We start from the raw sequence: 15,174 nt of genomic DNA, 5'->3' as shown, positions 1-15,174 counted from the left end.
GGGTCCTCCGTGTGAGGAAAGCCTTAATCCACTTCTGGATATTTTCTGTAATGCCATAGTGATCAATCTTCTTTAGTAAGCGTTGGTGTGGTACTTTGGTAGCACTCATGGAGGGGTCATCTACATCTGGAGGTCGGTAGAAGGCTCCGACATACAAGTTACTGGTTCCTGTTACTTTCAGTTGGGCCCATAACATCTCTTAGTTCTTCTGGCTCATATCGGATCAAAATGAAAACTCTGCCTCCTTTTGTGTTCTTTCTATCTCGTCTGTAGAAAGTAAAGTTGTCTGTAAATATCTCGGGACTCAGATGGTTTTCTGTCAGCCAAAGTTCTGTCCCAATAATGATTTCGGCTCCAGTGGTTTCGATCATTGCATGTAAGGATGCTTTCTTTCCCGGTACTGACTGGCAATTTAAGTTTAGTATTTTCAAAGCAGTGTCTTTGCGTTGTTGTTTACTGACCTTCATTGGTATTGCGGTGTTGCTGTTGTTGAGAAAGCTGTGGTGTACCAGGCTGTTCAGGCTCACTAAGTGTAGACTGGAATGTTAACAGTGAGGGGATACGGCTTCTATTTGGCGTAGCGACTCTATCTGGAGATGACGTGGCTCGCTGATTCTCAAAACTGGACTCTAGTGACTTGTTTCTCACATCTGCCGAGAATGGTTCGAAATAGGTTGATGTTTCGAAGAGTGTTCCGCTGAAGAGAGTGGACGAGAAGTTCGGTAGACCACATTTTACACATTCCTAATAGCAGCTATGTAGGGCCTTATAAACGTTGTCATGCATACCCATACAGTGCTGGTGGTACCATATCCTACATGAATCACATCTCACCCAGGTGTAGTCAACTTGACCGCTAGTTTACATTTTCCGCAAGGGTATTTGGGAGCTCTTGGACCGGGCTTTCTTTCTATAGTTTCAGTCAAAAGAAGGAGACATAGGTAGAGGAGAACAGATTTCTCACGGCAAACAGGACCTTTCTTCTTGGACATTGTTGACTGCATGGACACAATCAGGTGCACACTTGGCGATAGAGAGGGGGATATTGGTCTATCTGGCATGATGTATTACCGTTTTATGTATTTTCGTCTGAATACCTTTTTGGGTCGAGTCTTGACGATATTAAGGCTGCTGTTAGTACAAAAATGTAAACAGAATTCTCAAACATATTCAAACTTGGTGCAAAATTTCATTCCGGAGGTAAACAAATGGCCGACTTCAAAACGAGGCTCAGATACAGGCTACTGCAAAAATTGTTTTACGCTTTAATTTCGTGCAAGCGGGGGAGTCTGGGTTACTTCGTACTCATCTCGTACTAATTACCAACCATTCTAAATTAAAGATGGAGGGGGATTAGATTGAAAAGAAAAAATAAGCATTTTCAAAGACCAAAGCGAAGGTGCGCGCACTGCACCGAATGTTGCTATTTTACTCTTGTTAATATTGTATTATACTCTTGTAATATTTCCTTGAATATTTTTTTTTGCCAAAACGTTTGATATGGTGACTAAATATATGCACTTGAACAGCATTGCACAGCAGACATATTTTTTTTGTTGGATTTAACGTCGCACCGACACATGATACGTCATATGGCGACTGCACAGCAGACATGGAACGGTGCACGCAACCACGGGAAAAGGTATGACTGGAAGCAGCTTGTACTGTAGAAACATTTGAATATGAAAACAGATGTATTAATACAATTGTTTTATGTATTAACAGAAAAACTCGTATGCTTATGATGAATGGTATAACCATCTGTCCACGCATCCATCAGTTTGTGTGCTAAGTGCTTCTTCTAACTTTTAAAGAATTTTGTTTATTGATAAGATAAAACACTACGAAAAAGCTGATAACGACAATTGTTAAAGAAAAGATAGACATACGGTCCTTTGATATTATCGAGCTATGTATCATTTAAACTTAAAGTTTATTCAAGTTAAGATTGCTTTCAAATACCAGTAAATTCAACAAGGAAGTTTCATATTCCACCCAATCCTCACGTGAATTGCTTCACAAAAAGCGGTTACAAGCTTATCCATTGTCTATGTAACAAGACGTTTTTACCCGGAATATGGGTACATGTACTCAACTGCCAAATAGTTAATCAGTGTATGTGAATTAACACTTTTTCAAATCGTGTCTTCTCGCATTAAAGAAACACTTATCCGCTTTGTACTGAGGTAACCTTTCTAAGTAAATTTTGATTCCTGAAATAAGATATTCAATTAAAACCATAAATAAAATAATACAAGGAAAATGCTGTGTGATTAGTAGTAAATACATGCCCAGTCTTTCTTGAAAACAGACTGGAACTAGTTTGTAAATCACATAGACCTTTCAGTTATGTTAATGCAAGGTTTAAAGTATTAGTGGGAGCTCAGTTCTGCTCAAACCAGGGCTAGTGGGCTTGAACGGTAGCTTGCATATTTACTACCGTCCATGAACAGACTCAATCAAACTGATCCTTCAACATTTTCGTTTATGTCGTGCTGGGTGACCTGTGGTTTTCCACTTTTAATTATCACAACGGCTTTGTTTGCGCCGTGTGACGGCCGTAAAGAAGTATTCCCGTACCTTCAATCAGAGCTGTTATATTTCTATCTCTTTAGATCGTTCAGCACGACATTAATAATGTGTTAATGTACTGTTTTATTTTTAGCTTGGTTATTTTGGCTATATGTTTCCAGTACTCCTGCTTTAACAGCTTTGGGTATTGTGTAATCTCCCCTTTTTTACCTTTTGGAAATTTCTGTGATATGCAGACTCCATAACCACAGACCCACTCCCTCTAAATTTCAGTTTGTTTAGTTCTGCTCATTGTTTTCTCTTTTAGGACAAAGCCATTTATGTATCCTCAAAACAACGAAGTTTTAAGGGAGTGTATACTGGTTTCAGGTTTGCTGTCTGTCTGTCTGTCCGTCCGTAGACACAATCTTCTGCGCACCAGCTCTCTTCATCCCTTTGACACAATATAATGAAACTTCACACAAGTGATCAGAACAACAGTAGTTGTGCAAGGTGCATGTTAGGTTCTTTCATAATTTTTTGCAGTGTTGCGGGACTTTTTTGTGTTGCTATACTATATACATAAAGTCTGCATATGCAATCTTGTGCGCTCCTAATCTCCTCAACCTATGCACACAATTTATTGAAACTTAACACAGATGATCAGTAGTAAACCTAGCTGAGCATGGTGCATGTTAGGTTCTTTCAGAAAATAAAATCTTGAACTGAGATGGAGTCATCAAAAATTGGAATTTTTAGACACGCTGGTTAGGTTAGAGAATGGTAATATCTATACTGAATTGTACAGAAAACCATCAGACAAACAGCTCTATATACAGAAAGCTTCATGTCATCCGGCACATACCAAGAAGGCATTGGCCTATGGCCTAGGTATAAGAATTAAAAGAATTTGTGAAAAAGAACCTGACTATATCAAACACAGAGGAGAACTGAAACAACAGCTAAGAAAAAGAGGATATAGTAGTAGAGAACTTGAACAACAGCTGCAACGGGTCGATAAATTAGACAGGCAGGAATTATTAAAAACAAAAAAGAAGACTGAACCAGAAGAAAAGAGGGTCCCATTAGTGCTGACCTATTCCAAAATGTTACCAGATATACGAAACATCCTGCGAAAACATCAAAAAGTACTCTATAATTCAGAACGTATGAGAACTGTCTTCCAGGAACCACCATTGTTAGCCTTCAGAAGAGATAAAAACATCCGTGATGTATTGGTACATGGCAAAACTAACAGAGCTTTTAGATCTTCTCCTGATATATGTTCCTGCCACATTTGCCTATTGATATTTAAAGGTGAGGTAGCTGACACCACAAACAGACACACATACCAGACGGTAACACATACCAGTTGTAGTGATACCAATCTAGTGTATGGATTACTATGCAAACCATGCAATAAAACAGTATATGTTGGGGAAACTGAGAGAAGTCTGAAAGAAAGAATAAGTGAACATTTGCGTGATATCAGACAGCAGGTTGACAAGCCTATTAATCGTCGTTTTATAGGTCATACTGAAAGGGACTTGCAGGTGGTAGTACTGCAAAAGTTATACCATGAAGGCCGCCTTTACAGACAGATAATAGAGGAGAAATGAATGAAGAAGCTTGCAACGAAATTTCCACATGGTTGCAATGTTAAATATAACACATAAATTGAGTGACAGACACATGTGAAATAATACGGGAAGTGACGTAACGTCGTTTGACGTTGTGTTTATAGGAAATGACGTCACGTCATTGAGACAAAACAAGTATTATAAAATGGATGTTACATAGCTGTATCAATGACTTTTCATGTTTTGATAAAGGCCAGGTGGCCGAAAATTCAATAAAAGAGTGATTTTTAATGAATTATTACATCTACTTCCCTATGGAAGATCTTTGAATGAAGATATTGTAATAATTTTTGCACAGGTCAATATCTCTCCTCTATTAAAGAGAGGGATTCTGCCATATCATGAAAATATCTCAGAATCAGTTCTGACGTCAAATTATTTGGACTACTGTACAGGTAACCATGAGCTCATGTTAACTTGTTGTATTGTATCCGACTTAAAATAAAACTTCCTGTATCTTATACCCTTGAATTATACTATATATACGCAGGTTTAAACAGGTTAGTTCTGGCTTACATCACTTAACTGACGCTGTTTTTATTTTCTGATGGTCGCTTCCATTAAGTTAAGGCGAAACCCCATTTGGTTAACTAACCAATGTCAAACCGCAAGATATCGCACAATCTCCAATGAGAACTGATGATGTCAGGCAAAAGTTCAGAGCACGTGGTTATTTTTGAAAATCACGGTCAAAATTTTGTAAATTTATGAATCTAATTTAATCAGAAATAAAACAGGTTTTGATAAAGCTCATAAAATACATACCTTAGACTGTTGTTTTAGTTCTCAGAGAATGGCAATAAATGATTTCTATATCGCCTATTGCTTTTAAAAAGAAGAGTACCCTGTTAAGATGACAACTGCAGTGGCGGACAAAATATTGCAGACAAGTGTACCCATTAGAAACTTGTGTGTATAACTTGGGCTAAAAATATTTTGCATGGATTATTTTATGCCATATGAAAAAAAAATGGATTAGAAAAATTTTAACATAAAAGTGAGTCCATTGCATTTCATTTGTTAAACTAATAGCCTGACAGACATCTGGCACGACTCTTGGTTAGGTTTCAGTACGGGATTCATTTCAGCTCGGAGATCCGTAACAGCATATAATCATCTCTGAGCTGAATTATTTAGCTATAAACAGGTGAAACTATCGTTATTTTTAATATATTCTAGTGATATCGTGTTAAAATTTACCCTAAACACCATGGAGCTATATATAAGATATGGAGGTAGCTCGAAGGTACTTCAAAGACTCTATGTTTGGAACCGCAGTATTGTTAAACCTATATCAATTATCTGTTAGTCAGTGATAAGTGTGTTTTAATTATCTTCAGTATGGAGTTTGCCGATAAGCTATCCGTTGACAACTGCAGCATTAGGATGCAAAATCTATAGAGGTTCCGTCAAGTTCTGTACATCGGTGATAGTAAAAAATTTTAATATGTCCTTTCTCTTAAGGTTTCAACCATTGAATGACATTGTTATTCTTCAAAATGTCAAGTAAAATGATCAAATAAAGGAACCAAAACTTCTCTTAATTAATTTGTTATCTACACATGATTTCTCACCCGATGATGACATTTATAATCAGTTTGTAGGCCGTTTTTGAGGCCGAAATTTGGCCCTATTCTCCTGTCAAAAAGGTATGTTTTCCCCCCTATTTCTGAAAATAAAAATCCCCTTAAATGTATTTTTTTACACATCCCAACCAACAAAACCCTTTCTTGAGTTGTACATGATAAAGTAAACTGTACCATTTAAAACATGAGTCAATGTTTTTTTAAATCATTTTCTTTTTTATTGTAACATACCGGTATTTATGAAAAACACTGCTTTTATCACGACGCAATTTTCCCCCTATTTAAGTGGTTACGACGCAGTTTTCCCCTTCTCACGGGTCCCGCCACCATTCCCCTATAAAAGCTAAAAAAATACTTAATAATATTAAAGTTTGAATATTTTCCAGCCTTACACAACACTCGTACATAATTTTCCAGAACATAACATTACCCAGTGTTCCTGGATTCTGTAACAGTACAAACCTGTTCTGCGCAAGTAACTGCCAACTTCCCCACATGAATTATGAAAGGTGGAGGACGAATGATTTCCGACACAGTGTCTTTTATCAAATCGTCACGGAGAATATACACCCCGCCCGGGGATCGAACTGGCGACGCTGCTATCCGTAGACCAATGTACACAAAATACGAGTAAGGTACATGATGGTTCTGGGACTGGGCATATGTAAGCTGGTATCTCAGTACCCACTAATGGGAATGGATTGAAACTTCACACACTTGTCCACTGTCATGAGCTGAGAAGCACTATGCAGATTCCATAACCCTGTTTTGCATTTTTACTTAATTATGCTCTTTTTCGACTTTTGTATTCATTCAATTAACAAGACTGTTGAATAGTCGAGCGTTGCTGTCTTACGACAGCTTTTGTTATACTTGACTTTTGAATGGCGTTATTAGATGCAGTCAGATATGTATAATAGAATATGACCATTTTTTTAAAAAAACAACCTGTTGGCATGATGCAATGAAAACCTGGTTTTCGTGGAATTTCCCCGTTGTCTTGATCTTAAAAGATGCACCAAAATATAAGTAAATAAGTAAATAAATTTTATTATAGTGACATCGTGTTATGTACAATACCAATACATATAAATTTACAATTTACAACACCCGGCCACGTTGGGCCTATAAGTCACTTTAAATTTTAAAGTTTCGAAAATCAATGTACATGATGATAAATACCAGAAGATAATTAACATGCGAAAAAGTGGAAATTTATCAACAGGAAAAATTGCATTATGTAATTATGTGATAAATGTTTTAATAGTATTTCACAACTACATAGCTACTCAATATGTAAATGTAATTTAATTATTTAAGTAGTAATCTAATTTCAAATAAATTTCTGTTTCTTAAGTACTTAAAATGATCTTGCTAACATATCTGCCATCTTAAATAAAAGATTCAAAATACTTGAAACACAAGAATGTTTACATGTACATATTTCATATATACAAATTCTGAAAATTTGATTAAACATAGTAACGAGTTGCTAAACATATTCACTAGCTAAATAGTTCATTTTTTTTGGTTTCCTATTAGTTTCTATAGAGATACAATCTCCGTCTATTCATACTTTCAACTAAGAATTTTGAAACATAAACATAATGATTTTGTACTACATAAGTAAGCTTTCCTAAGTCTGACAAGTTATCGAAATTTCTGTTTGATTCTCTAGATTTACACAGCAACTTTATTCTTAAATCATTGTATTTTGGACAATTTAGTAGGAAATGAGTTTCAACTTCAACAACATTTTCAGTGCAAAAAGTACATAATCTGTCACTGGCATTAAGGCCAGAATATCGTTCTCTCTCAATTCTGAGAGGTAGAATGCCACACCTAAGCTGCGCTAAATGAGAACGTTCAGTCTTTGTTACAGAAGATAACATGTATTTTTCAGTTTCATAATCTTGTTTAAAATTGACATATGTTCGAAGTTTTGAAACATTTCTAACATTTTCACACCAGCTTCTTTTATGTAATAAAAGTAATGAATCTTCAACATCTTTCAAATTTACATGAAGTTTGTTATCATAACAATTCGACATATTCACCTGTTGTAAAATATACTTAATGTTAGAACACCATGTATTTCCAACAGTGTTATAATCATAAAGAAGCACTTTCTTTGTCAGTCTTTCATCACACATATTTACAACACGGTTCCAGAACCTAAGCATATTGACCCAGCGTCTGTGTTGAGCTGAAATCCAACCCATATCTCCAGTAATTGCAAGAATTGGAGCGAATCTATGCACACCCATATAATATCTTATTGCTCTATTTTGTGTCATGTCTATCACATTATAATTCTTGAAACCCCAGATTGATGAACAATAGTCAGTAACAGGTACCACACAAGAATAATACATTTTAGAATATGTCTTCAAACCTACATCTTTATTACTTTGAATTTTCGATATAAGACTGGACTGAAATTATATTTAAATAATTTTTTTTCAGCATACCAAAGAGTTATTTTGTCTTGTTAAAATTTGAAAATAGACAAAAGTTTGTGATTTCTTGTTCATTCACCACAGAAGAAAATATTGGAGATAATTAGCAGCTTAGCAATTTACTGACCTTACCTTGGACTGTCCTTTTATAGTGTATCATACATGGACTTAATCGTTTTTCATGTTGACATTCCAGAAAATCACATTTAAGAGGAAGTTACAGTGTCAAGCACCGAAATCATGGAAACAGAATTGAAGGTACCTGGGAATGGTCAAGGGATGTCAAGCACTGAAAACATGGACAAAGAAGTTAAGGTACTTGAGGAAGGTCTAAGGATGACAAATGCTCAAAGTATGGAAACAGATGTAGAAGGTCAATTGATGACAACCACCCAAACAATAGAAACAGAAGTAGATCTGAATAAAGAAGATCTTGTGTCAGGTTTTAAATCCACTGTTTGTGCTCAAGAGTCCACAAGGAAAGAACCTTTGATAAAAGACATAAAAAATGTGCATTTAGGTATAACAGGGACGGTCACATGTAATATTTGCCAGCGTGAATTAAGTGATAAACACAAATTGAAGAGTCATATTGAAACAGTTCATAAGCCAAAGGATAATCTGATGTGCAGTATCTGTAAGATGAAGTTTACTTCAGATGGATGTTTAGAGAGACATATAAGAGTTGTCCATCTTTCTAGGAAACAGCTGACATGTGAGGTGTGTGAAAAAGTGTTTAAACAGAAAAAAGAATATAAGAAACATGTTGCTACCCATACAGGACCAGAGTGTACACTTTGTAAGGAGTCATTTGGCTCTATAAGAATTTTGATGCAACATAGAAGGACAAATTTATGGCCTTGACAGGCCTTTTGAGTGTTCTATATGTAAGAGGAGCTTCAAAACTTCAAGCAACCTTGGTGATCATCTTAAATATCATATGGGTGAAAAAAAGTTTGATTGCAGTTTTTGTCAGAAGGTGTTTGCCAGGCCACACCATCTTGATGAGCATATAAAAATTTACACTGGAGACAAGCCTTTTAAGTGTGAGAAATGTGATTATAAATGTACTTCAAATGGCAATTTAAAAAAGACATACACGTGTTCATACAGGAGAAAAGCCTTATCAGTGCACACTTTGTGAATATGCATGTTCAGAAAGATCAGTACTTAATGTTCATATGAAAATGCATCTTGATATCAGAGAACATGAGTATAGTTTTTGCCAAAAAAAATAATTATAAGTTCATCAAAATTTAAAACACATATGTAAGTTCATACTGGGGAGCGAAATTACAAATGTTCAACTTGTTCAAAATCATTTCAATGTTTAAGCAGTTTGAATCAACATATGCTAAAGCATTCTGGAGAGAGACCACATAAATGTGACGTATGTATGAAGGCTTTTATAAGAAGTCATGAATTGAAAGTTCATTATCGTGTTCATACAGGAGAACGTCTATATTCATGCAAAATATGTAACAAGTCATTTAGGGAAGGAAATGGTTTGAAGAAATATATTATTATTATTATTGTACCAGATTTATATAGCGCCATTTTCATGATCAATTTCACGTTCAAAGGCGCTTTACATAGTTCAAATGCAGCCACACAGGGCGCATAATTCATCCTCTACTAGTACAGACACAGAGCGATCTGACCAGAGGGACAGATTGAGACAAAGCCCCCATGACAGAGAGATCAGAAATCAGATACAGGCTTGTCCGGCTAACTTAGCCTAGCTCGTTGCGAATAGACAGCCTGGTTCTTTAACGTGCCCAGTGTATAGCACTGATACACGCAAGGATTGCCTGGGTTCCTGACCAGTACCCCTCTAGTTGGATGGGAAACACTGAAAAGCTTTTCTGAAAATTCCCGAGTAGCTGCCGGGGATCGAACCCCCGACCTCAGGATTGGAAGGCCAGTGTGCAAACCACTGAGCTATCCGTCCACTCATATGCCAGTTCACTCTATGGAAAAGGCATTTCAATGTGAACAATGTTCAGCTAAATTTACACATAAGGAATCATTACGTATTCACTTGAAAGGAGATTCTGGTATCAAGCCTTTCCAGTGCAAGGAGTGTGGTAAAAATTTCCTTTTAATGTCTTTGTTAAAAGACCATATGCGGAGACATACGGGAGAAAGAAGGCATACCTGTGGAGATTGTGGGAAAATGTTTTACAATGCAAGTGAGCTTGCAGGTCATGCAAGAGTACATGCTGGCCTTAGACCGTATGTCTGTCAAATATGTAAAATGACCTTCAGGAAACCAGAAAAGTTAAAAGAACACAGAAGAATAAATCACGAGGGAGTTCGAGCGTTTCAGTGTCAGATATGCAAGAAAGAGTTTACATCTGCCGCCCTTTTCGAATCTCATAGGCATACGCATTCTTCTGATCGATGCTTTGTTTGCGGTATTTGCAACATGACGTTTAAGCGCAGATCCACCCTAGAGAAACATACAAAAGTTCACAAGGAGTCTGAAGCATACGATGTGTCTTGTGATATTTGTAAGAAAACATTTGCACACAAAAAAACACTTGATATGCACATGAAGTCTCATGTAAAAGATGGCGCGTAGGACGATTGTGCTAGTGAGTGGCTGGCTACATTAAAAACAATTCTTATCACTTTTTTACTTTTATCTGTGTGTTTGCTATAAAAGGTCGCTGTTGTAATTGTAATCTGTTGGTATGATGGTGTTTAATCATGGAATGTGGTCACTCAATTTAACTATATAGCATAGTTCTGATTTAATGCTGATGTAAAGTGGGACATGATTACACACAATTTGACTTATGAGCCGTGCCATGAGAAAACCAACATAGAGGCTTTACGACCAGCATGGATCCAGACAGTTTCTCTAGTTCCAATAGGCTTTGAAAGCGAACAGCATGGATCCTGACCAGACTGCGCGGATGCTCAGGCTGGTCTGGATCCATGCTGGTCGCTAAGCCACTATGTTGGTTTTCTCATGGCGCGGCTCATATTTCTTTGCATCTTTTAAACAGACTCAGTCAAACAGAATCTGGTGGTCGTTGAAAGTGTTATGTGCTTCCAGAAAATTGACAGTTTGCATATGATATACGGGGTTACCACTTACCTTGAAAAGTTATTAGGGAATAATGATTTTTTTCAATGTCAGTGAATTGTGAGGGAAATCATGATAATGCTTAGTGAAAAATACAATTTTAGAAAAGTCAGGGAAAAATGAAATTCTGGGCCCATGTTTTTTAAATGTTCAGTGGCTATGTCAGTCTTTAAGCAGTATTTCCAATCACATTTTGGTGTGATTGTGTACAAACATAGTTAAGATGTTTTTGAATCAAATTTGTTTTTTATGTTAACTTTAGAATTTGATATTTGTTAATGAATGTTTATTATATCTTAAACAAAATAGATATATATAATAACAGTAGCTCGATCTGGGATGCCGTATTTGGCTCGAGTGGATTTTGCCAGATCGGATCTCGCGAGGCGCGCAAGCGCCGAGTGTGATCCGACCTTGCAAAATCCACGAGAGCCGAATATAAAATCCCAGATCTAGCTACTGTTATAATGACCTTTTTATTATATACCTTTACCTTTTTGTTTGTTGTTTTGTTATTGAACGAAATCTTTAGTGTTTATCGATATTGAAATGGAACTAAGTGAAGTTTTTATGTGCGCTATTTATAGAACTGTGTCAGGTCATGCATATTAATGAATGTAGTCCGGCAGCATACAATACGGAAGGTACAATACGGAATTTAAAAGATACAATACGGATTTTTTTCTACCTGTCATATTTAATTGTGAAATACAAGCCGATTTCTTTACAGAATTAATATAGGTATATAATAAAAGGGTGGATTGGATGGCTGTAGGGGAGGAGGAGGCTGACAAAATATTCTTATTTGGTATCGGTCAGTGACAAGTATGGTTTAATCAGGGAAAAGTCAGGCAAAGGTCTGGGAACTTTTTTTTTTCAACTTAGTGGCAACCCTGTTACAGTTTTGTCAACATAAGTATTTCAGGGTTTTGTCGTGATGGATTTAATCACACCGAAACAGTCAATGGGCATATGGTGACTTAAAATGCTTATGTTCTATAGTGTGTATAGTGACACTGTTACAATTCTTAAAGAAATACCCTGTTCATGTATATAGTAATTGTGTTTTAAATTGTTTTTTGTTTGTTCTCAGTACTGCTCATGTAGATCTATGTTCTTGTTGGAAATTGAAATAAAGAAATAAATCTTCAGTCAAATTTCATTGTATCCTTATGCAATAGATAATTGAAATGTACAGCTGCAGTTATTTTTTTCTTCTTATTTTTATTATTATTATTTTGGCATTAAGATAAAAATATAAAAATTATATATTTCATTATTAACTGCATTTACAGTTACAATAAATCTTTTCCTTTTAAGGGTCTTTAATAGATCTGAAAAATTAAAAAAACACTGGGTTCAGCTAAGATACATTATATAAAGTCCAGTGTTTGTCGACAATTTTTATATTACTGAACGGTCTTAGTAAGTATGTCTCCACACCACTGTGGTGGGAAACATATTGATTTACTCTGGTCTGTGTGTCCGTCCGTCTGTAACAAATATTATCCGCATTTACTGTCAGCCTGATCAGTTGTTGGGAAAAAGCGCTTTTTAGTTTCTGTTTCAACTTTAAGCAGCTTTTATGTTGGCTTCAGTTTATTTGTCAATTCAGAGTTGCTCCCCTTGAAGCATAGATGTGTTGTTCATAATTTTCTTCAGTTCATTTCATTGTTTTAAAAAGGTTCAGTTGCTTTACACTTTCGAAGTATTTTGTCTTGACTTTCAGGTGTATTTCGCTTCCAACAGTGTAACAGAAAGGATCACTGTCATCAGATTTTATCTAGTTAAAGATCTGCTCCGGTCCTACCTTTTAACCTTAAAATGTCACTAAAAAGCATGAAAAACCCGACTATGAACAGTGACGCATGTTAAAATAAGGTCTATTTTATATACAATTATATAAAATACCTGCGTTTTTGCATGTTCCAAGTGTGGCGCGTGGCCGTTAACTGTTACCTATTGTAATAATGGGTTGCATACACACAATAGAATTTGAATAGCCGCGGAGCAGGGCTTTAACTTTAGAAAAATCGTAAACTGCCTTCAATTTGTTGTAAGGCGAACAACATTAGAAATCCACATCAATTTACAACAGACAAATTGCATAACAGATTTCATAACGTTCATAACGTTTGAATGGAATTTTTACGTGGACCTCATATGAGCCGCGCCATGAGAAAACCAATATAGTGGCTTTGCGACCAACATGGATCCAGACCCGCCTGCGCATCCGCGCAGTCTGGTCAGGATCAATGCTCTTCGTTAACAGATTCTCTAATTGTAATAGGTTTTTGAAAGCGAACAGCATGGATCCTGTCGCAAAGCCACTGTTTTCTCATGGCGCGGCTCATATATCTAAACAATCAGTTATCATCTGCTTGAGTGCAATCATGAGCTAATGGTAAAATGCAGTATGGGTTTGTTTACATTATAAAATCCCTAATAACTGTTTGGTATGGTTTTGGTAAGCTTGTAATAAAGAGCATAACATTCACATTCACTCGGGATTTTTTAAGAGTTTTTGACTAGTCTTGGATTTTGAATTCACTAACAGACAAAAGATTTTTTAGTATATCCTCTTTCAAAGCGCTGTAAGCAGATTAAACTTATATCTTATTTACCCGTGGAGCCTTTTGATACTAACTATAATTGAAAAAAAAATCCCGAAATTAATGGAAAACAGTTAATGCAAGCTTTGTTTTTGGAGGGTTCGTGTCACTTGAACTGATGCTGTTGTCTGTCCGTCTTGCACCATATCTAGGAAGTGGTTAGGAATATTCAAATACAACTTCATATACTGTGGTGTAAGACTTTGTCCATCAGAAATTTTATTCAAAGAATTTAAGATGGAGTTTGATTAGCAAGTAGCTTACAAAAAAGCACTACTTATGTACAAATCTGTTAATGATAATTCCTTTCCTGAGTAAACGGGAGAAAATTTACTCTCAAGAGATGAACGACATTATCATAATCTAAGGTCTGAAAGCAACAATGAACTGGTAGTTCCTAAACCAAAGCTAGAAAATTTTAGAAATCTATGGACTATTCAGGTCCAAAATTATGGAATGATATTCCTCTGAGTACATGTATTAATACTTTCTGAATCACTTGCACCATTCCAAGCATCATAATTGAGCCGGGCCATGAGAAAACCAACATAGTGGCTTTGAAAGCGACCGCCCAGGCTGGTTTGGATCCAGGCTGGTTGAATGCACAGACTGGTCTGGACCCATGCTGGTTGCTTTTAAAGATTTTTGTAATAAGAGAAACCGTTAGCGAACAGCATGGATCCTGACCAGACAGCGCGGATACGCAGGCTTGTCTGTATCCATGATAGCCACCCCTCACCTCAAACCAATTCAGCGGGGAATACCAATTGGCTTGTTGATGGTCAGCTCAAGACAAATTATATCAAACAATTAGCGTATTAGAAAAAAAAAAAAAAAAAAAAAAAAAAAAAAAAAAAAAAAAAAAAAAAAAAAAAAAAAAAAAAAAAAAAAAAAAAAAAAAAAAAAAAAAAAAAAAAAAAAAAAAAAAAAAAAAAAAAAACAAACAAACAAACAAAAAAAAAAAAAAAAACAAAAAAAAAAAAAAAAAGACACAGCAAAGTTGAAAATTTTCATAATAAAACATAAAAATTCAATAGCACGTATATGCTTCAAATAAAAGTAAGCGTTTTAAACATAACTAACACATTGTTATCACTTAGTTTACAACAGGTTATCTACAGAATCTATTCTGTTACTACATTCGGTACACTAAAGTGGTAGTTTGATAGCTTGACCTGTCATTAAATGGTCATTTATAGCCTAGGGTGGTCAGTATAATGATCTGTCATTTACATTTTCATATGTCATATGGTCAGGGAAGATGTTGGTCAT

At 35.8% G+C, this 15,174-nt stretch overlaps 2 protein-coding genes across 2 annotated transcripts; both read left to right on the top strand.

Moving 5' to 3' along the window:
• The first annotated feature begins 8,436 nt into the window (after positions 1–8,436).
• On the top strand, positions 8,437–9,060 carry LOC123558104 (zinc finger and BTB domain-containing protein 24-like). Its single transcript, XM_045349981.2, has one exon. The coding sequence runs from the start codon at positions 8,437–8,439 to the stop codon at positions 9,058–9,060; it is 624 nt and encodes a 207-aa protein (XP_045205916.2).
• A 1,093-nt stretch (positions 9,061–10,153) lies between these two features.
• Positions 10,154–10,780, top strand: LOC123558103 (zinc finger protein 227-like). Its single transcript, XM_053544429.1, has one exon. It carries the CDS (start codon positions 10,154–10,156, stop codon positions 10,778–10,780), a length of 627 nt encoding a protein of 208 aa, XP_053400404.1.
• Positions 10,781–15,174: the final 4,394 nt, after the last annotated feature.

Source organism: Mercenaria mercenaria, chromosome 5 (genome assembly GCF_021730395.1).
Source record: "Mercenaria mercenaria strain notata chromosome 5, MADL_Memer_1, whole genome shotgun sequence".
Lineage (NCBI taxonomy): Eukaryota > Metazoa > Mollusca > Bivalvia > Venerida > Veneridae > Mercenaria > Mercenaria mercenaria.
This window is presented reverse-complemented; position numbering and strand designations above follow the sequence as displayed.